Source organism: Cottoperca gobio, chromosome 15, assembly GCF_900634415.1.
Source record: "Cottoperca gobio chromosome 15, fCotGob3.1, whole genome shotgun sequence".
Classification (NCBI taxonomy): Eukaryota; Metazoa; Chordata; class Actinopteri; order Perciformes; family Bovichtidae; genus Cottoperca; species Cottoperca gobio.
In genome coordinates, this window is record NC_041369.1 from 17358790 (window position 1) to 17381534 (window position 22745).

At 42.6% G+C, this 22745-nt stretch overlaps 1 protein-coding gene across 1 annotated transcript in view; it reads left to right on the plus strand.

Moving 5' to 3' along the window:
• LOC115019773 (ankyrin-3-like) overlaps positions 1 to 22745 on the plus strand; it is a 124499-nt gene that overhangs the window by 46600 nt on the left and 55154 nt on the right. The window contains exons 2-7 of the mRNA XM_029449356.1: positions 16529 to 16630; positions 17114 to 17212; positions 19281 to 19379; positions 20161 to 20259; positions 21702 to 21887; positions 22399 to 22422. Of these exons, the coding sequence (XP_029305216.1) occupies positions 16529 to 16630; positions 17114 to 17212; positions 19281 to 19379; positions 20161 to 20259; positions 21702 to 21887; positions 22399 to 22422 (609 nt within the window). The remainder of the gene's footprint in view (positions 1 to 16528; positions 16631 to 17113; positions 17213 to 19280; positions 19380 to 20160; positions 20260 to 21701; positions 21888 to 22398; positions 22423 to 22745) is intronic.

Sequence of the window (22745 nt, forward strand, 5' to 3'; positions counted from 1 at the left end):
AGCTTTTTTATTTGACTGTTTTCCGTCACATGATATGACTTTCAGTGTAGGATTGTTGTGCTGACATCAGCTGGTGTTATTAATCTAAATGAGTTGCTCTAAGCAGACAGACTGAATGGCCGTTCCACTGCTCTGTCCCATTAAATATATTGAAATCCTTCTTCAGGCCACGCTTGACCCGGTTGACCCTTTGAACTCTCGTGACCTCGGGGATTGATGTGCTGGTTTGCTCATGGCATTTTTATTGCGATAAGCGACATTTTTGGGTGATTTCCAACAGCGGATTAAAGAAAACTGAGTACGATTTTCAGACTTAAAGTAATAATCTCAGAGATGTTCGCGATCTGTCGCCAAATGAGGTAACACAATGGTGATTGAGCCTATGGCCCACTGATGAAAGTATTGCAGTATTTATGTATTTGCAGTATTACAAACTAGATGTCTGTGTCGACAATCCCGGAGGAAATGCTGTATTAAGTTACTGCTGATGCGAACATTTCCTACTGCTCCAGCATCACAATATAAGCATTTAACAGCGGAAACACAGGTTGACTTTTATTATGAAGTAGTTTATGGAAATGCAATGTGTTTGTCAGTGAGTTTGACATTGACTGCTATCGTATATCAAACATGAAAACTTGACAAAACAAGACAATGATCATTTCTGGCATTTTTTTTTGACAGCAGATCAAGTTTGATATAGTGCAAGGAATAATGTGACAGTCAGGAGCAGCCACCACAGTGAGCTGGTAGATGAAGAGCTGCCTGCAGGCGGCAGGCTGCACACCTCCAACTTCTCAGGGAGGTAACCAACTGCTTTCACTTTCACTGTTCACAGACTGATCAGCAAAACAACTGATCACAGTTGCTCACAGAATGATGGGAAAAGGCTGATTATTGCCTGACTTCTTCAATAAAACTACAAAACTTAGTTGTTCTGCCCCTGATATTGTGGGACCTGTAGTCCTAAAACACATTTGCTGTAAGTAGGGTGTTGCCAAATCAACCAGGACTGAAATCTTAAGCACTGCCACTTTAAAAATGAAAGCCTGTTTTCAAATTGCATTTTTGCTATGAAAGAATTAAACTGCAGCTGTAGTGGCTTTGTCTTTTGAGATATTGACCATTTCATAGCAACACAATGCACAGGAATTTCTTAACTCTCAACACCCACAATTACCTGTCTTGTTGCCATGTTTGGGGAGTACTGCTAATACGGATTTGGGCCTCCCCATTCAACAACCTATTACTTTGTGTCGCCTGAGGGCCAGCTGGCTGTTTCAGCACCTTCTGTTTGCCACTCAGAAGCGTCAGGATCTGAAACACCATTACTCCAGAACGGGAGGTCATCATGTGTAATCACCTCTGCGTTCGTGGTGGAGGGTACACAGATTTAGTATACATGAAAGATCAGCAGTTGTATTTGTGAAGGTAAATCCCCTTTCACTCTCATGCTTCCCCACAATTCTTGTTCCTCCTCTTTAATCTCCCTCTCCTCCTCTCCATGTCTGGGTGGAGCAGTTGGTCTGCTTGGCCTTGTGTCAAAGGGTGATCATGGAGGATTAGATTATTGTCCCCTAATTTTAAAATGTTTACTGAGCCATCCGTGTGCATGTGTATGTTTAGCTTAGGTCCTTGTGTGCACGCTTGTGTCTGACTGCGTGTGTGTGTGTGCGTGCTGTGTGGAGGCTGACGGGGGTTCAGGGGGGACAGATGGCTCGTGGTCTGCTCTCGTCTGGTGCTCTCTGGCTGCCAGAGATCAGGCGAAAACAGTTACAGCACTCTCCGCTTCATTCAGCTCTACAGGCCAAGATAACACACATCTTTCTGTTTTATAGCTTTATGAGCTATCAAAATGTTGCGGTGGACGCTACAGAACATGACATTTACAGCTGATTTTGTTTTGTTTCCTTGAAAGACTTTATTTGACAATGAATGCCTGCTTTTGTTCTGTGGGAAACGTTTGGTTTGAAGAATACAACACAGTGTTTGATTGGCAGAGAGACATGTGTTCATCTTCTAGACTGCATGACTTTACTTTAATCATTTATGAGGGGGGTTTCTGCAATTGCTTTGTCTGTTTTTTTGGGCACTGCATTAAACACTGTCAGTATTTTATAGTTTCACCTGTTTCCATTTTAAAGTTTAAAAAAACTGAAGAAGTTAAGGTTTGATGCAAACTGGAGAAAGTCACATTTTTGAAAAAGTCTCTCCTTACAAGCGAATAGATACTTTAGGTGTTTTGCTGGATGTGCGAGCTGCATTTATTTCTCCAAAGTGGAGGTTTAGTGAACAAGAAGCTTATAGACTTGGCTTTGTCCATAAAGTCTGCAGAAGAGCCTCTCTGTCTCAGTACAGAGATATTTATCACTCACACACACACACACATACTGTACACGGCCCCAAACACTCACACACCTACTGTAAATATAGTGCAGTGTATCTGACAGAAACAAACAGGGCATTGGAAAGGGCTACACAGACGGACTGGCAAATCATCACAGAAGACACCTTCTAAATTGATTATAGTCTGAAAGTCAATTTGACTTCAAATTTAACCGCGCCCTGTCGAATTAAAGAGCCAGATGGACATTCAGTCTTTCACTTTGTCCACAATACTTGCACTTACTGTAGCCAAGTTCAGCGGAAAAGTGCTACAATTAGCTTTTTGAATGTAACATGGAATAGCACATTCTTTGCTTGTTTGTTACACACAAAAAAAATCAACTCTGCCATCATGCAGGCTCAGAAGAGGCTGGGATGGGCGATTGCATATTGCTTATTGAATGGTGATGGCTGTGTACAGTAGGAAAGACAATGAAATGCCTGTAGTATTTATGGATAGAGGCAGTGAAAATATGGATTGGAGGGAGAAGAGACAGGGACATTGGTGGATAGAGAGAGAGGTGAGAGCTAGATGGAAGGATAAGAGGACCTAAAAGGGTGGAAATAAAATGAAAGAAGGTGATTTTTAAAGTGTTTTCACATCTGTACCTCCGTTGCTGCCACTTCTTCTCCACCAGAAATTAATTTGAACAAGTTGAGGGCAGCAAGTGGTTTAATCATGCACCTTTGCACACTGTTTCCAAAAAGACTCAGAGAGCCATTTCTCTTGTTGAGTTACAGGGAGGTAGTGGGAGAAATAAAGTACTTTCTTGGAGCAAGATGGAGCTCCTTGTTTTCTTCCCTTTTTCTCTATATCAGTGGCAGATCTAACGTCCTGGTAACAGATACCATGGAGCTCAAACTGCCACAGTCCCCTTACAAACTGACTCGGAGGAAAAAGTCAATCTCGTGATTAGATTAATCAAGTGATGTATCAGTTCAGGGAGCTAAAGTTTAAATGACACCCCCCGGGGAAAACTGGAAGAGAGAAGAAAAAATGAACAAGAAAGAATTGATCCACGTTCCTTTATGCGTGCATGTGTCTCCGTCTCTGTGTAAAGTGAGTGTGTGTTTCGGAAACCCATCATTTGCCATCGTATCTACATTACAGCATCTTATCCATGTGAGCTGTGCAACCAGGGAAGCGTGTGGCTGTGGTGTTGAGTCACTGAGACTATTCTGAGCCAACATACCTCCATCAAAGTGGATGAGGGAGAAGTCGGGACAGTAGTTACTGAGGTTTGTGATTAGGAAACCTGGTGACATTTGCACTGTAAGCCTTTGTCTTTTTTCTGATATCTTTTTAATGGACTGACCTCGTTCTTTATCACATCTTATCCCACACACTCATTGAAATTCATAATGTATGTGTCACATGTACCTCTCTCTCTCTCTCTCTCTCTCTCTCTCTCTCTCTCTTCAATATAGCCACACACACACACACACACACACACACACACACACACACACACACACACACACACACACACACACACACACACACACACTTACAGTACAACTCATCTAAATTTCAGCTCCCACAGCTCGCGTATACTGCCTGCTGTTCACGAAAGATTGACTCTTATTATTGGGAATATTCATTTCAGTCCATCTACTGGTCGGTCATTTGCATTTTTATGTCCTATTACTGTATCACAAAGAGTGGAAATTCACTCGTAAGAAAATGTCTCTGTAGAGAACTGCCTCTTTTGACAGAAAAGGTCTTTTAAGATGTTTTATGGACTTCTCTGTAGTCGTTACCTTGAGAGGCTTCACTTCTCAGCAGTGTGAACTATGGTTTATTGAAATGATACAAAGGCTAGTTGTACTACTTGGAGGTCGGTTTATTTAGTGAAAGACACATTGGAACTGTGTCGATAGCTACTAAACACATTGTGGTTGGGAATTCATTCATTCATTAGGTTTTAAAGCATCTATAATGACGATGTGTAATGTGAAAGGGATTGCTTGAAGTCCACCTGACTCTGCAGTCCCAATATCCCTTGAGCTTTTTAGCGTCTTTCAGCTTATTATGTTTTGTTTTTTACAGCCCAGAGAATAATAATAATTAAAAAAAAACCTGTACACGACCTGCTCAGCAAAAAAAAACGACAGTTTTTTAGCAATTAGCCTAGTGAACATATTGGAGCATTTAGCTACTAAATTGCCAGATGTTTCCCTCAGGAGCTGCTGGAGAACAAAACAGAGCTTACATTCACTAGGTGGAAGAAAAAGCGACTCCAAATGACATCAACACACTCAAACATAATATGTATAACTGTCTCTTCTAGTATAATATAATGGGCAATGTATATTTTGATGATGATTGATGAAGATGTTAGGGTCAGCCAAATGATCAAAGTTATTCAGATACATGTCTTGTTGCAGTGTGTTCCTTTTGAGTGGAGCAAAAACATTTAGAAACTGAATTTCTTATCCTTCCACCAGCTGTGGACACTTGAGGGAAATGTCACAGAGACCTGTGATGTTTCATACAATTGTCATGCAGGAGACTGTCCACCAGAGTCCAGTGTTTGACTGTTGAACAGAGTCTGCTGCAGGTCAAACTGAGGCTAGAGGAGGAAGAGCATAGCGGAGAAGAGGAGGTGAAGGAGGTGGAGGATGTCTCTGACTTTGATTTAACTAAACTTTGGTATTTAGTTTAGTTTTCTTTGGTCTCTTGTCTCTGTTTGGACATGAGCCATGTCCTTCTGTTTCCTAACTCATGCCTCTGTCGCCATCTATGTGTCTTCCTCTCTTCTCCTGTCTCACACTCTCGTACTTCTCTGTATAACCTTCCTCTTGCATCTCTCTTTTACTGTCTCTCCTCACTTTCTGATTGTCTGTCCTTACCACCCTTGCCTTTTACTCCTCTTTGTGTATTTCATTGTCTCACCTTTGTTCTTTGTGAGATTATTTTAGGGTGACTTTTGGCGGGACGTGTATTGATCGAGCACGGTGCACTAGTGTGTAGATTTCAGCTGTACAGCTGACGAGTCAGTTGGATGAAATCCAATGCGACTTTCAAGATCTCAGCGTCAGCATTATTGTCCCCGGTCTTCGACAGTAGAGAGACAAGACACTTCATGTGTGCAGCAGTAGTAAAACTGCGGGACTACATGTGCTAATAAAGTTGTAAATCTTTTTTTCTTTAAAGCTGTATGTCACCTGAGCATTCCTCCAACAGCAAGCTCAAAGATTGAAGGTAGGGCTCCACAATATATCGTCATCACGATGTCTACCTGCGTGATAAACATATCGCAAAACTATTGCACCCGGGGATTTTTGAGTTAGTTGAAAGAAAGTATCAGCAGAAAACTATTATTCTTTTTCTTATTGGTGCCTTTTGTGTCACTCACGTCGTACAGCTTTTCATTCTTCGATAATGACTCTGAACACACACATCAGCCAAACTGGGTTGTTGTGGTGCGTGACGATTCCCTCCTTGCTCTAGTTGAAACGGTTCACCTATTTTTATTTTGAAGATCCCTCCCTCATCTTCCTCTCCTTTCTCCTCTTCCTCTCCACCACCTTCTCGGCTCCCTCCCCTCCCTCCCTCCCCCGACGGTTTCATGTCCCAGGTGACAGAGGGGAGTTGTGCCCTTGAGCGAGCTCCGTGCAGCAGGAGCAGTAAATATCTGCCGTGTGTCGTGCATGTTCTTTACAAATATTGAAGGTACTCCCCAGAATGAGGATGGTGCGATATTGTACAGCTCCTCTGAGACGGCTGAGCTTGCAGAGTTATGTTTGTGAAACCAGGAAAGGAAAGCCGGCCGCGAGACAATTGCATTCGCTCAGAGGCATTTCTACTCCCCCTTGACTATGTAAGCGTATTTTTAGGGTGAGATGCCATAAGCATAACACGATTGTGGAGCAAAGCACTACTTCCAAGAAATATTACAGCGCTTTTGATTGGTACTTTGTGGAATCATTTGTACACATTGATAATATCTTGGCAAGTTGGTGGGTGATAAATCATTATATGTAAGATCTAATATTGTCTTGGATTTACTTATTGTAATATAAAGATATATCTTAGATGTTGTCTGTTCCAGGTCTTTAAGGCTATGTTACAGTTAAATGGAAATTGGCGTCTTCATTGTGTTTCTTTAGCTTCAGTTCAGATTTGAAAGAGAATAAAATGAAAGAAAACCCCACAAAGACACAAAATACATAAAAGGGATTTCTGTGACCTTTGAGAAACAGAACGTTATTTTGTTTCTTGTCAAATCTAAAAATACAATCATGTAATATCATCATATAATCAATCAACCTCTTTACTTATTGCAATAATAGCTCAAATACAAGTGTCACACATGAGTACAACGTAAAATACACAAATAATATCGCTCAGATAATGTAGCCATACGGGTTGTGTGTGATTGTTGACAGGCGCTAACACAAGAATGACGGAGGTGCCGTGCGTGTGCGAGAACGACCGTGTCAAAAGAGATAATTTTCCATAAGGAGGCTTGACTCCCTTCCTCTTCAGTTGTAACCTCCCCCAGTAGCCATGGTAACCCTGTCGTTTCCAAGGAGGGCTGCAGTGTGAAGGAGCCTGTGATCCACCAATCACATGCTCAACTCGCCTCCTCTGGTCCAGAGCATCTGTCACCTCCTGTCAAGACAGCTATACGTACACCGCTACACTGTCGATCTCTCTCTCTCTCTCCCCATCGTCTCTATAATGATATATCCAAGAATGCCTCAAAGAACTACTAGAAGAGATTGAGATAGTGAGATCTATAAAAAAGAGGGAGAGAGAGAGAGAGAGGGAAGAGACCAGATAAAAAACAAGAGAGAGAAGGGAGATATAGAGAGAGGGAAGGGAGAGAAAAAGAGAGAGAGAGAGATGAGAGAGAGAGAGATTAGAGCTAGAGACTAGAGAGAGAGAGAGAGAGAGAGGGGAGATAGAAATAGGAGATGGGATGAAAAAGAGAGAAGAGAAGAGAGAGAGCTCTCTCTCGCTCGACTCTCTAGATCGCTCTCTCTCTCTGTCTCTCTTACATAGTAGACTTATCTCTCTCTTCCCCCTTCTCTCTGTATATGTCTTTTTTTTTTCTTCGTCTCTCTCTCTCCCCCAGAAAAAGAAGTCTCTCTGAGAGATCTCTGTCTACTGGTCAACGCCCCTCTCTTATTATATGGATATACTCTCACTCTCTATGTCATCTTCTCTAGCTCTTCCCCCCTCTCTCTGTCTCCTCATCTCTCTCTGTACTCATCTCTCTTCCCTCCACCCCTCTATCTCTCTCTAGTCTCTCTCTCTCTCTCCCCATTCTCTGTCTCTCTCTCCTCTATCTGTCTCTGTCTCTCTCTCTCTCCCCTCTCTACTGTCTCTCTCTCTCTCTCTGTCTCTGTCTCTCTCTCTCCCCCCCCCCTCTCTCTCTCTCTCTGTCTCTCCCCCCTCTCTCTCTGTCTCTGTCTCTCTCCCTCCCCCCCCCCCTCTCTCTCTCTCTCTCTCTCTCTCTGTCTCTCTCTCTCCTTTTGAATTTCTCCGACCCTCTTTATCTCTTCGTCTGAAAGTTGACAGCACTGGAAAATACCCATAATGCAGTGGTGCCATTCCTCTGGAATAGTGACAGAATGTGAAAGCAGTGTCTGCATGCGACTGTCTGATCTGTACGTTTGTGTGTATGAGGTTACAGGCAGCGCTGCCTGAACAACAGCATTCCCGCTATAAATAACACCTAACGGGTGCGATACTGACAAACTGTGTTTATCAGTTATTATCAGAATACTGCAGGCAGAAGGAAAGAGTGACCACATAGTGACCACATAGCGGCGTGTCTCTGGGATTTTCCATGTGCTGGAAGTTAACGACCACAGCTTTTGTTTACACATCTGTTGAGAGCAGCTTTCCACTGACAGCAAAATAATCTCTTTAGCCGAGTATCCTCAGGAATTATGCTTTTTTTTTAATTCATGCCAGCGACCAAAGTTCAGCAATCAGTGTTTTAGTTGCTTAAGCATCAATAACTATAGTTTATTGCCTCTAAGTGTGTTCTCTTTATTGCAGAGAGATGAAAGATTGATGTCTCTCTCATGTCTGTATGATAAATGCAAAGCTACAGCCAGCAGCAGGTTAGCGTAGCTTAGCATAAAGACTAAAGCAACACTAAAGCTCACTTGTATCCTGTTTAAAATGAAAGAGAAATAGTGTAAAACTGGATTTGTGCTGGTGCAATCATTGCAGGAAGGTTCCACCAGTGGCTGACAACCTGGGTCTTTGTGTGGCTGTTAGTCATGTATGGTATCATTCCTCTCATCTAACTCTCAGAAAGAAAGGGACTAAATGTATTCCCATAAATCATCATTTGAACACTTTCTGACGCACTGTAGCAGTTATGGAAAAGAATGAAAAATAAACATAACTTTGTGTAGAATATGCTTTTTGATTTCTTGTTACTCAATTACTCATCACATGACCTCTCAGATTGATCTTTTTGACGTCTTTGGGTGGTCCTCCTGACCCTGCTGCACCATCAGTCTAGTGATAAGGGATCTATTGTGTGGACAGTTTTGCTTCCCTTAAGGTAAAACCGTTTAAGAACACTATACTGCGGTGGGTGGTTTTCCAAGATAAGATCAGATCACGTACCACCCACAGGTGTAATAACCAAAGATCAAACATATAACATGGACACGGTAGTTATGCTGTATGATACGCCTAACCTCAACTGTCTTAGATCACAGATTGCGATCGGATCCAAGCTCTTTATGTACATTTTCCAGGAGTAGCAGTGAGTACACTTGGCTGCCATCTTCCTGCGCTGGGGCTCAGCTATGAGCAGGATTTGTGAGGAGAAATCAGTGGGGGTGAGCTTCTTATCCCCGGCTCCCTCACAGCTGACTGCAGTGGGGCGTGTCTGCTGAGGGGTGAGAGGTGGGAGGACACAGGGGTGTCCCTAATACCACAGGAAAAGCCCCTAATCCTCTGTTAAAGTGTCCCCATTGACGGTTTGGGAAGGGTGCCCCCACCGGTCCGCTCGACCCAAAATAGCGTCTGGTGTTATTGTTCTCTGCTGTTAGCGGATTGGTAAACCCCCCCCCTCCGCCACCGTAATAGACACGCAGAGAATCACTACTGCTAGTTCTAATACATTGAGATCCATGTATCGTGCAACCAGGTAGAGCAAGCCCAGCATGGACAGATGACACACACACTCACGCTGGTCTTTGTTAGGGGGGGGAAAACACTGATAAGCAGGATGACAATAAAAAGCCGCTGGTAGAGGCTGAGGGAGGAAGGGAGAGTGAGCCAGAGAGAATGAGTGGGAGGGAAGGAGGGAGAGTGGGGTGGGATAACAAGAGAGATGAGGGGGGGTCGAGTCATTTTAGCTAAAGTATTTGTTTCAGCTGCTATTTTCAGTTCGGCCCCTCTCCCTTGTTCGCCTCCCTAACCTTGGATATCAAGATCACAACTGACACTCCCCACCACCACCACCTCCTCCAGAGTTAAATGAAGGTGAGGAAGAAAAGGAAGGAGGCAGAGAGGGAGGGAGAAACCTCAGCTATTATGGTAAGTCAGGGTTGCTCCTCCTGCACCCTCCCCGCTCGAAGGTGCTTTCTGGGGCAGGGATTTACCCTTGTTGACATTTTTCCTTTATGAAAAAGACAGATAGAGAGAAGACCGGGAGGGAGAGAGGCAGCGGAGGGGATTTGTTATGTGTCCTTTCTGCAGCGTGAAAGACTGCGAGACGCCCAGCGCTTTGTTTACTCACCACTAAAGAGCTACATCTCTCTTTTCCACCCAGCATCCTCTTATTCCCCCTCTTTACTCACTTCTTGCCTCCACCATCCCTCTCTCTGGAGTGCAGGGTATCGACCAGACAGCGGAAGGAGCTGTTACATCCGCTACATCAATGCTCGTTGGTGTGCTGTGATTTTTTTATTTTATTTTTTATTTTTTTATACCTGAACCAATGGCACTTTGGATGGATGTGTATGAAGTTAGGATAAGGACAGAGATAACTGACTGATGACTGGTTGGCTGCTTGGCCACGCTGAGCTCAGGTTTCACTCCTCTTCACACAGAGGAGAGAAAGAAAGAGGGAAAGAAAGTGAACATGGCTGTGGAAGAGGGTGTTGTCTTCCTAACGCAAGTGAGTGGATTTATTCTCTTGAAAGTGTTTTTTTCATTCAGAAAATTTAGAGTTGTGTTTGCGATTTGGTATCATCTTGAAAAACAATGTGAGAGGCGTTACTGAAGAGGTTGAAGTTGTGAGTTGAGTGGTGCAGCAAACCACAGGAATGACTTAGTCCTGTTTTATTCATCATGACTGCATGCGTGTCATATGTAAAGTGTATGTTTGTCTGCAAGATCATAACGTGCAGCTGTTTTCCCTATAAAAAAGTGAATTGCTAATGCGTGTTCATGTTTCAATTGAATCATGTCTCGATGGAGGTATGTGTAAATTATGGAGCAAGTTGGATACTTTTTCTTTTAAATCAGAATCAGTTTTATTGGCCGTGTGACACATACAAGTAAACATAAACATTTAGCTATTGTTCATATAGAAGTAGGTTGAATAAAATAAATATAGCCTATATATAAAGTATATGTACAGTGTATATAAACAATACAACAATGAACAACAATAAGTCAGTCTATATGATTTAACAAACCAGATATATATATATATATATATATATATATATATATATATATATATATATATGTACATACCATATTCTGTAATGTGATCTTTTTCACTTTTATACAGAGCTAGCTGTTTCCCTCTGTTTCCAGTCTTTATGTTTTAAGCTAAGCTAACCGTTTCCGTGGTCCAGCTTCCTACAAACATGAGACTGGTACAGCACGTAAATGTATTCCATTAAGATGGAATAAAAGCTTTCGGCGGTGTGTATGCAGAGCTTGTTTGTCATGCTTTAAGTAGTTTCTTCAGCAGTACCTCTCAGCATCTTCACTCATTAATCACCCTGTCTCTCAATCATTTCCCCTAGTGGCCATCAGATGGCATGACACATTGAGCCACTTGTCTCCGCTTTGCAGCGCTCCAGGAAATGTGGCGTGCTTTCCACGAGCAACACTACTACAATAGTGAGATTTCTTTAGACTGATGTTGACACCATATGATGTTTACAGTCATGACAGCATGATGCACTGTACATACGACCTTTACATTTGAAATCTGAGGAGGCTCCAAAGTGTAAAGATCCTGCTTATAGACTTCCATTCATTGTGTTGCCAATAACATGCTTTGAATCCATACCACTTAAAGCCTTTATAGTGATTTTCTGGTGACAGTGTAATGGGGGCATTATTCCATCAATAGCTTTGTTATATTTATCCAGAGAAATCAGGAATATTGAGGCACTAAGCAGAAACGGGGAATTTGAGAAGTTTGACAGTTTCGAGACGAGAGAAATGGACGTGGGGTGAGGTTCTTTGGCACTGGTGGGTGTTGTGGCCCGCCACTGGATGCCCCTAGCTTTGTGCTAGTAGAGCTGTGGAGCTCTGTGTGTTTTGTGCCGTCAGAAGGGAAGGGGATAAAGTGAAACAATACAGCGGCTGCTGGTCTGGCTCACCTCTCAGTTCACCCAGAGCCTACAGCAATGACATCAACGTGCCCTGTGTTGTTTGTGTTTATGCGCACATATTTTTTTACCCCTGCATATGTTTGAAGTGAACTCTGTCCACACGTGTGTGCAGACTTGTACGTGTGGATGCATCCCTTTTTATACATGTGTGCCGCGCAAAAATGCTGCCAGTTTTGGTTTTGTCGAGTGCCAAACTGACATCATCGCAGTCTGGTGGCCCGGGGATATCTGTCTTTATACATCTAAATATCCACTATCCATCTAGACTATCACTGTGTTGATGTCATCAGGAGCAGAAGTGCCAACTACAGATTCAGCAGAAATAAATACAAATGCTTTGCAGCTCCAAAACATCATGAATCTCCACGCCCAGAATGAAGGAACGATGTGAACCAACCAAAAACTACTTTCTACTTGTACTGTTATAAGTATTATGTATTATATTGTAATTTGCAGGTAATTATTACTTTTATTCTAATGTTTTTCAGCTGCAAGTACAAGTAGATTCTGGGACATGGCTTTCCTTAACAGCATACTCATAAATTGAGTGTGTTGTTGTTGTTTTTTGGTACGCATACTACATGCTTAATTTTAATTTCTCGATTCATTTGATCTTTAAAATGTCAGAAAATAGTGAAAACGTCCATCCTAGTAGATATCTTTAAATGTCTTGTTTGGTCAGCCTAAAACCCAAAGTTATTCACTTTATTGTGATATAAAACAGAGAAAAGTAGGAAATCTCCATATTTACACGGCTGAAAACAACACATTGAGCTTTAATGAGTTGTTCATCTTCAAAACCTTTGATTGAAAAGTCTTAATAAGAAATAGAGCCGCAATATTCTTATCAAAGCTACATGTTACGGCGCTTCTACTGCTAATACTAGGCTTCACGGGGTATGTAAGTGTTTCAGTTTTTTCGCTCCCTTTTTTAAAGAGCATATGCAGACACCAGAGGTGACCAGAGGGCATTTTTAATTAGAACTGAGATGGTTAATTGTCATGTTTACAGCGACTTACCTGGAAATTAGCTGCGTTTTTTATTTTGTTGGACTGTAATTGGGAATGCTAACTTCTCAGCTTTTCCAGTTATCACTTATGTGTCAGATTTCTCTCTGTCGCTCTCTCTCTCTCTCTCTCTCTCTCTCTCTCTCTCTGTCTCTCTCTCTCTCTCTCTCGCTCTGTCTCTCTCTCTCTCTCTGTCTCTCTCTCTCTCTCTCTCTCGCTCTGTCTCTCTCTCTCTCTCTGTCTCTCTCTCTCTCTCTCTCTCTCTCTCTCTCTCTCTCTCTCATCCTCTCTCTTCTATCTAACATTAGATTAATGCTTTCCTTCAGGCTTAACATAGTCTTTAATGGCCCCATTTTCTTTGAACCTCTGATCTGTGGCAGCTTAATGATATTTCTTTTACTAATCTCTTGCCCCGTCCTGTGTAATGCTTCATTCACAAAGACTACAAGTCCCCTCATGTTGGACGTAGATGGGATGGGGATGGAGGGTTGGACATGCTGGTCACTGGTTTTCACTGTGGGCATTAAGGGATAAACTGACGAGAGCATTGAATAGTGATTTATGAAGACTACTTAATCTGTTGCCACTTAATCCTGCGCAGATGCAGAAGGAGAAGCAAAGAGCAATGTGTGTGTTATTTAAAATATTATTGCAAAATTGTAACCTATAATTAAAAAGAACACTTGAAAAATGCTCTTAGACCTCCATATCATAGACATTGTGTTTTTGGGCTGTCCATCCATCCGTCCATCCGTCCATCTGGCCCATTGCTGTGTCTGTGATATCTCAGGAACGCATTAAGGAGATTTCACATTTGGCACAAACTGAAGGATAAACTGATTAGAAATTGGTGGTCAAAGGTCAAGGTCACTGTGACCTCAAGAGTGAATACACTAAAAATGACAATTTCACACTGATGTCTAAGAGGATGAACTGATGAACTGATGACATTTTGGACAGACAGGTGGACTAGTTTGCGGAAGTATTGTATCTATTTTTAAAGTGAGAGCTTGTATGTTTGTACAGTTTGTTCTCAGTTAATCATCTTCTTTTATATATCGGGATTGACTTGCATAATATTTGATGGTGTAAATCACTGAGTGGTTGTCGTGCACGCTGTGTGACCCACCCGTTCATTTCCACGTCAGGAGGTTTTAGAGCGACAACGCATTTGGTGACACTGGACCTGAGAGTCGTAGGTCACACAGGCGTGCTGTGTGCACACATGCCGGTCATGTACTGTTGTACCGGCATGCAGACATGCACACAGATATTGTTATACGTGGAGAGACTTTGACTTGAACAACTGATGATGATGATGTTCTGAGTCATTTCAAATGTTGCAGAAAGTCAATTTAATGTAATTGACTCTGTTGACTCAAGATCTCTACCAGAGAGGTTACAAATACAAAACATATCCAGCACCACTGATAAAGTTCTGCTGAGTCTTTTAAGTCTCATAAGTGCAATGAACATTTGTGTGGGAGTAAATATAGCGATCATATGGTTTGCATTTTTCTTTATTGTCTTTTTAAACTTCTTTAAAACTGCCCTGGCAAATAGTTTTAGTTAAACACCAGAACAAGATGAAGATGAAGAAGAACGGCCGTTGTAAAATGTACAAGTTAATGTAAACGTTTGAACATTTCCATGCCTGTAGGACCACTTGCAAACAAAAGTCACTCTGAATCATGTAGATACCATCCGATATGTGGACGTAAAGTAGACGCATGGGAGAATAAGTGCAGGGAGTTGACTTCAGTGACAGTGTTGATGTGGGACGCTGTGATGACAGAGAGCTGGTGGAGAGAGCCTGCTGGATGGGTTTACACTGGATGGGAGCCAAAGTGTTTTTAACAGGTCACCATGAAGGACGCTGATTCTGGGTGTCTGTGACTAACGAGTAGTGGACTTTGTTAGTCCTGTTGAAATATGATTTAGGACTGAATCATATTTGGATGATTAATTGGAAGCTTTATGGACGAGTCGTGTTGCTTTGTTGTTCATCTCTGTGGAAACGTTGGTCTTTTCTTTTGGTTGGCATCCAGAATAACAGAAACACAACACAATCTCGTCATGATGGTTCAGTCTCTGTGCCAGTGTGTTGTATCAGGACTTTTTCTCAAGGCCACAAGAACATGAAATATCATTAGTGGTTCAGTGCTATCAAACTGTTCTCCGGGGGGTTGGGGCGTTTTGAGAAAAAGAAGACATTTCAAGATGTGGGCTGATATGCTTTTAGCATAATGGTTTCTTGTAATCAGGAAGCGACTTGGTTTCCAGTTAACGCTGCTTCAACTGCCATTATTGTGTTTGTGTATGAGCACACATGGACACAACTATTTTCCTCTCACAGTTGTGTACACCTTATCAGTGGAACAATCTGATACTAGATGTCTTGTTCACTCACATTTTGGCTTTGGGTCAGATCCCTCTATGTTCGTCAGAGTTATTTCTGGCGGAAGGGGAGGCGGAGAGTACAATGTTGGATAACCATTTGTACCGTTTGCCCCTGCTGAGTTTATCCTTCAGTGAGTGTCTCTGGACGCAAGGCTAAATTTAGCAGGTCTGGGCTTTTATAATTCAGGGGAATTTGGTCTTTGAGCCTCTATTATAAAGCAACGTATAACAGCTTCTCCCCTTCCTGCTCTCAGCAGCTCAAGTGCCGAGTTTTACAAAAAGCTCTTTGCAAGTCTGCTTCGAAGAAGGATGCCAAAATGTGCAGAGTGTGCTGTGTGTCATTTCATGTCAAACCAAATGTCAGAGGAGCTTACATGAACACAGAAAAGAAACACAACCTCACTCTCTTCTTCTTCTTCTTCTCTCTTTTTTGCTTTCTCCATCTCTTTGTCCACCCACCCTTTCTCCTCCTCTCACACATGCACATATATCCGCATGTACACACGCACGTGCACATGCACGCCATATTTTTCATAGAGGCAAAAAAAATGCTTGCCTCATCACTTTATTTTAGTGTGCAAAGCCCTATTCCTGTAGTGTAATAAAGGACAGCCAAGCAGAATGTAGAATGCTCTGCATCTGGTAGCAACGCGACTTCTACTCACGACCGCTTTACTGGTGGATTCAGAGGAAGTTTCTGTAGCAGCTGGAAGGACCACCCGGTCCCTGAACTTACTACCTCTGGGAATCGGAGATATTTGGATTTACCAAAGCTGAAATAACAGCCTCATGGGATCTGATGGATGGCCGGAGGATTGGACGATGTGCTGTGGCTCTGTTGGCTTTCTCATGGATTTACTTTTTGACATGTTTGCATTTTAGCGTTGTCTTGATTTGAGACACCGGTACACTTCCCTGTATTTATTTTAACGGGACAATGGACCCTCTCTGTTTGTGGATATTGGCTTTGTTCTTCCCCCGGTTAAGATGTTTTGTGGATATCTGAGAAATGATGACAGAGTTCTACCTGGTACAGTGACATTTTGACATTTGTATGTGCTTTTGTTCTCCCGCCTGCCCGATTGTAACAGTTTGATGCAGATAAGCATGAGGTCAGAGTCTGACATACTCATCCCCTCTCTCTTTCGCTCTCTTTGTGTTTTCTCTTCTCCAGTCTGACAGCAATGCCAGTTACCTACGAGCTGCCCGGGCAGGGAACCTTGAAAAGGTCCTTGACTACCTCAAGACTGGTGTTGAGATTAACATTTGCAATCAGGTATGTTTTCTGAGACTCTTATTAAGAAGCTGAACTGTTCCTGCGAGTGTCTTTCCTCCTTGGGGTTAAAGAAGAATATTAAGTTATTATATTCTGCTCTTTTATGCTTGCTTGTATGTGTGTATGTGTATTTTCTTTATGTGTATGCATGAATGAGAGGATGTTTTTGTTTATTTGCACATTTTTGCTGCACTTTTGTTGTTGTTTTGATTTGATGTAAAGCACTCTGAACTGCTTTTGTGTGATATAGTGCTATAGAAATGCATTTGAATTGAATTTTTTTACATACACACACATGCTATCACCATACTGCTGCATCGGCGGAAATTTTACATTTGGGGCTCAAGGGCTCAACTGACCAAGAAGGATCCTCATCCTCTACATGAATGTTTTTTACAATTTGAACCCACAAATAAACAGTTTCTCGTAGTATATCCTCGTGCACGAGGTACACAAACGCCACTAAATGTCTTTCTTCCTCAGAATGGTTTGAACGCTCTCCATCTAGCCTCCAAGGAGGGGCATGTAGAGGTTGTTGCTGAGCTGCTGAAGCTCGAAGCAGCTGTGGACGCAGCCACAAAGGTAAGGCCGACCTCGTCACCTATCGCAGCTATACTGATCTTACGGAGGACTATATTTAGATCAAGCACAAAACATGGCCGCACATCATGCAGCTACAGTACTACTACTGTAAGTGTGCAGCCTTCGTTTAATATTGGATCAATATTTAATGATCCCTGCGGGGACTGCTACTGGAAAACAGTACGTTTAAGAGGAGTTAAGTAGAATTCCTACAGTAGAATGTATTACTTTAAAACACATGTAATAAAGAACAAGGTAGGCAAAAGTTGTTATATTTTATGCACTGTAAACTATGATACCATGTAGTATTATTCACCAGGGGAGGGTCTCCTCCTTTGAAGTGTCTTTACTCTGCCGCTGAAAGGAGTTGAAAACATTATTCAGATTTGAGCCCACGAGGCTTTCCCTCCCATTTAGTCGTCTGGTTCAGCCCCTCTGCCCTCAGGCCACAGGCCTAATGCTGACATAAACAGAGGACACAATGAAATATTCAAGATCAGGGATTAAATCTCCCCAATTAAAGCTTCTCTCTGTTGTGACCCTGAGGATGCTGAGGGATTAGTTTGAGATTTTGGGAATCCACTGCCTTCGCCTTGACGCCTATCAACTTCTACTTCATGCAACCGATGGAGACAATCAGGGAGGCAGGATACCTCGATTTAGTGACACATTTAGTGTGTTTCGTTTAGGCTGTGTGGGTGTTTAATGCTAAAGTTAATTGTATATCCGCCCCTGTAATGCTGTGCTGCTCTTGTTGCTCTTGCTGGCATTGTCCTCGGTTCATTAGCCCTTCAGCAGCTCCGTAACAAATGCTGCTCTTGTGAAGCGTACAATGTTGAGACTGTCAGAGAGACGCTGATTTCAGTTGGGCGTTGCTGTTGTATTAAATCTCGTGACTCAAATCACTGGACTTGACATTTTTCACTATTTCACCACTTACACAATCTTTGCCTACCCTTAGAGGGGTTAGGGCTGAAGACTACAAGTTTGTAAATGAAATGAATTCTAGGGTATGGAGTTAGAAAGAAGCGAGTTTACCGGACCTCCGCAGCCCGCTCCTCATCTCTGCTTGAGGCGAGCGGCTCAAGGTTACATTGTCATTAGCAGCTACTAGCATAACACACACATAACACACCTGAATCTCTGACCAAACGGGCGGTCGAGTTGCATTGTGGGTAATGTAGGCAACAGGTTTAGATAAGGAAGAAGAGTGCGTGGAATTAAACATTGCATTGCTATTGCATTATATTACACTGATGATGATGATGATGATGATGATGATGATGATGACATAAATGGCAAAAAAAAGAGCATGAAGATTGTATAATTTATTAATAGATTATAGAAAATGATAAATGTGTGTGATACCTGATCCCTTAAGCAGAAGACAGGGTTTTATTTTGTGGAAAGATGATATAGATTGAATATTTACAGTTTTAGAGCTTTAAACTCTGAAGCTTTCTTGGTTATTGACTTAGAGACTGAGGAACATAAAAAAGAGCTGTGTCTCCCCTGATAATTACAGGAGATTATAAACAGAAAAGCCTTAAGGTTTACATTATATACCAAACAATCTTTTATGTCTCTACTAATCTTCCTTGTGCCTGAGCAGACGTGGCTATCTGATTTCCTTGCTACAGTATTCAGTGCATGTGACAGATGATCACTATTGTGCAACAGCACTTAACGACAGAGCCCAGTATCACGCGGCCAGAAATGCTAGGGGTTGACTCTGCCTTCACAAGGATCTGTACCGCTTCATAAACGCCTCCTGTAGTTTTATTTATGGCCGAGGCTCAGCGGGAGCTCATTTACGTGTGGGACTGGGGGCATCGGAAGTGGCACATTGTTGGCAGTGCAGGCAGGGGGGATGCCAGAGCTGGAACGCCAGTGGTACAAAAGTGTGGTTAGGAGCGTGAGGGGATTCACTGGTGCACATGGATACTGACATGGATATATACAGACTATAGTAACAAACAGTCACACACACACACACACACTAGCAATACGATGGGACAGGTGGGGCAGAGCTTAACACACATTCCTGTGGTTGTTCCATGTAATCCAGAAAGGAAACACTGCTCTGCACATAGCCTCGCTGGCCGGCCAAACGGAAGTCGTCCAAGAGCTGGTCACAAATGGAGCCAATGTCAACTCACAATCTCAGGTGGGATGTATACTTACACACACACACACACACACACATATACACACACAGACGCGGACACGCACTCAATGTCAAAATGACAGTAAAGTCATGTTGGTGTACATTTAGGGCCTGAAACAACTCAAATGTAATTACAGTGCGGTGATGAACACACTTGTTTGGGCGACACTGTATCATAAAGTCAGTGACACTGAGGGGAATCACTCAGTGGAAAGATCCTCTCTGAAATAATCTGGCATCAAGCCAACTAGGGCTAATCAGGAAACTGATGTCCTTGCATTTTACATTTAACTCTATCAGATCAAGGTGAGAGGAACCATTTCAAGCACCTCGATAGAGATGCAGCAGCAACTAGAGCTGCAAGTAATGATTCTTTTCTAGATTAATCTTGTGATCTTTAAAATGTCAGATAATTGTGAAAATGTCCTTACTAGTTTCTCGAAGTCTGAGGCGATGCCTTTAAATGTTGTTTTGTCCAAAAACCAAAAGATATTCAATTTGATATGATGTAAAACAGAGGAAAGCAGGACATCGCCATGTTTGAGGAGCTGAAAGCAGCATTCTCTGCCATTTTTGTTACTTTATTACTTGAACTTTTTTTCTGATGCGTTTTACATGCAAAATAGAGGGAAGAGCCTGCAGTGCTCCAATAATGAAAAACCCACACAAAATCTAGAAGAACTGATAACAAGAAAACATTTATACATTTGTAGCATCAGTGGCAGCAAAGTTAGATCCAAGCCTGTTTTTAAATGTGCGTTTTGGTCCTTGTTGTGTGCAGAATGGCTTCACTCCTCTGTACATGGCCGCCCAGGAGAATCATCTGGAGGTGGTACGGTTCCTTCTGGAGCACAGCGCCAGCCAGAGTATGGCCACTGAGGTACTGTACGTGTGTGTGTGTGCGTGTGTGTTATTCTGTGTATGTGTGCCAGTCCTGTGTCTACCTCTCTACAGTCATTCCGTTACAGTATGTATCCATGCATTTTCTCTGCCTCGGTCACGTGTGGTCTTTACATCTGTTGTACTAACCACCTTCATCTCCTCCTCTCTGTTTCCTCCCCTTCCTCCTCTTATCATCCTGACCCCCTTTAACTTCTTCATCTCCCTGTCCTCTCCGTGTCCTTTCTGTCTCACATTCTCCCTCTGTCTACCTCTCTGTCTTTACACCATCCTCCTCTACCTGTCCCTTCTCCTCTTCCCCCGCCTCCTTCCTCATCTCCTCATGAGGGACTAGGCAGAGCTTCATTGATTGGTAGTGTATGATGGTGGAGGCAGAGTGACCTTGAGTGGGTCACAGATGAGGTCCGCTCCGCTCGCTGCCTCTCCTCCACGGCTGCTGCTGCTGTTACTGCTCTGATTTACGTTGCTCAGCCTGTGGAACTCATACACATATTCCATACTTACCAGTCACCACACGTACACACACACACAAAGCACGTGCACACACAGAGATAAATAGCTGATGGAGCTAATGGAATAGCCAATCCACTGGTTTACATCTATGGGCTACATGGTTGAACACGAGACGCCCTTCAGCACATATCACACACGTACACATAGAATACACATCATGTGAACATGATATATAAATGCAGGCACATTTGCACGTACGCAAATACTTCTGCGCACACACACACACACATTGAAGTATGCAGAATTGCATTGCTGTGGCAGGGAGCTTTCAGCTGAATTATGCATCTTAAGGGTATTGTGTGTAGGAGATAGATGTGAGCCGTTTCCACTCCATCATCTCATTATGTAACATTAGGGTCCTATATGGTGAGGAAGCTTTAGAACACACAGAAAGTGTAAAGTAATCTCTACATCTGTTTGACACATGGACTCTCCCAGCAGGTCAGACTGAAGGAACTTCTTAGTTTTCTATTTTAAGTTACCAGTTGATTATTATTCCTCCTAAAGAACAATCTGAAACTGAAACAAGACATTAGATTAGACATCAGATAGTAAAGTAATCTCTGGTTTGTTTCTGCAACAATTACCACACTAAAATGAAATGTTGCAGTTTGTAAACTATACAAAAGAAAAAAGAAAAGCCTGAATGGATTGGATTAATAACACGGGTATTATACCCTTTCTGAAACTTCTATAGGACTCAGAGGTCTTGCATTGCTTTCTTTTATGCCTGCAGCAAAATAATAATTCAGCTAAATGTAATATTGGAGCACCATCTCTCCATGACCCTGCTCCGAACCTACTCATATCATCCATCCAGTCACACCATCTCATATCACCTCCGTCACCAGTAATGCATTACAGCGTCCCTCCAGCCCCAGTGACTGATCTCTCTCTCCTCACATGCAGGATGGCTTTACTCCTCTGGCGGTGGCCCTCCAGCAGGGCCATGACCAGGTGGTCTCCCTGCTGCTGGAGAACGATACAAAGGGCAAGGTACGCCTACCTGCCCTGCACATCGCTGCCCGCAAGGATGACACCAAGGCCGCGGCCCTGCTCCTGCAGAACGACCACAACGCAGACGTTGAGTCCAAGGTGAGTGGCGACGCTGATGCGGCTCCAGGTCTGCAGTCGGTTGCTTTTTCTCTTTAATTGTTTCTTTGCAACGTTCTCTATGTCAGTTTTCTTTTCTTGCTGCCTTTTTTTTTATTGTTCTTCTTTCTTGGTTGAGTTTGCTTTTGATGTTCTTTTTTGGCAGAAAGGGGAAAGAAGCAGAAGTACAGTTTTGTATGTATTTAATCACGTTATTGAACAGGAGAACAGTAACTCGTGTAACATTTCTCATGCAAGACACTAGAATCTGTGAATGTACTGTATGATCATGCTGGAAGAGGATTTTAGTTTGAGAATACCTTTCTCATATTTAAAATCATATCTATCCGAAATTAAACAGCAGATCACGAAATCATTTCTTTTCTATAAATGAGTTTGCACTGCGCTCCTTGAACCCTTGACTCTGCTTCTCCACTTCTTGTCAGTGGAGGCTCTTTTTCTGTTGTTTTGCTCACTAACTGCCCATTCTCTCCTCTCTCGGCTGACTCTGTAGATGATGGTGAATAGAACAACAGAGGTACACCTCTACTCTGTACATTACCTAGTCTCTCCATCGCAGCTCATAAAAACTCTAAAAAAACAAACAAACACCTCAGTGCCCCTGACTTGATGCAGTCGTGTTTCTGCTGCCCTTTGTCACTTCCCCTTTTCCATTTAACTCAATCTCATCCTCCTCTACAACACTTCATTCATGTAGTCGATATCTCTAGTCGTGGATAAAGTCAGAGTAAAAAGCGCATGTTTCACTAATAATGATTTAGTCAATCCTGAGGCTGGAGGTGTGGGTATCAAGGTTTTCCTTGATTTTAATGGTTTCATGGCAAATTCATTGTGACTGTT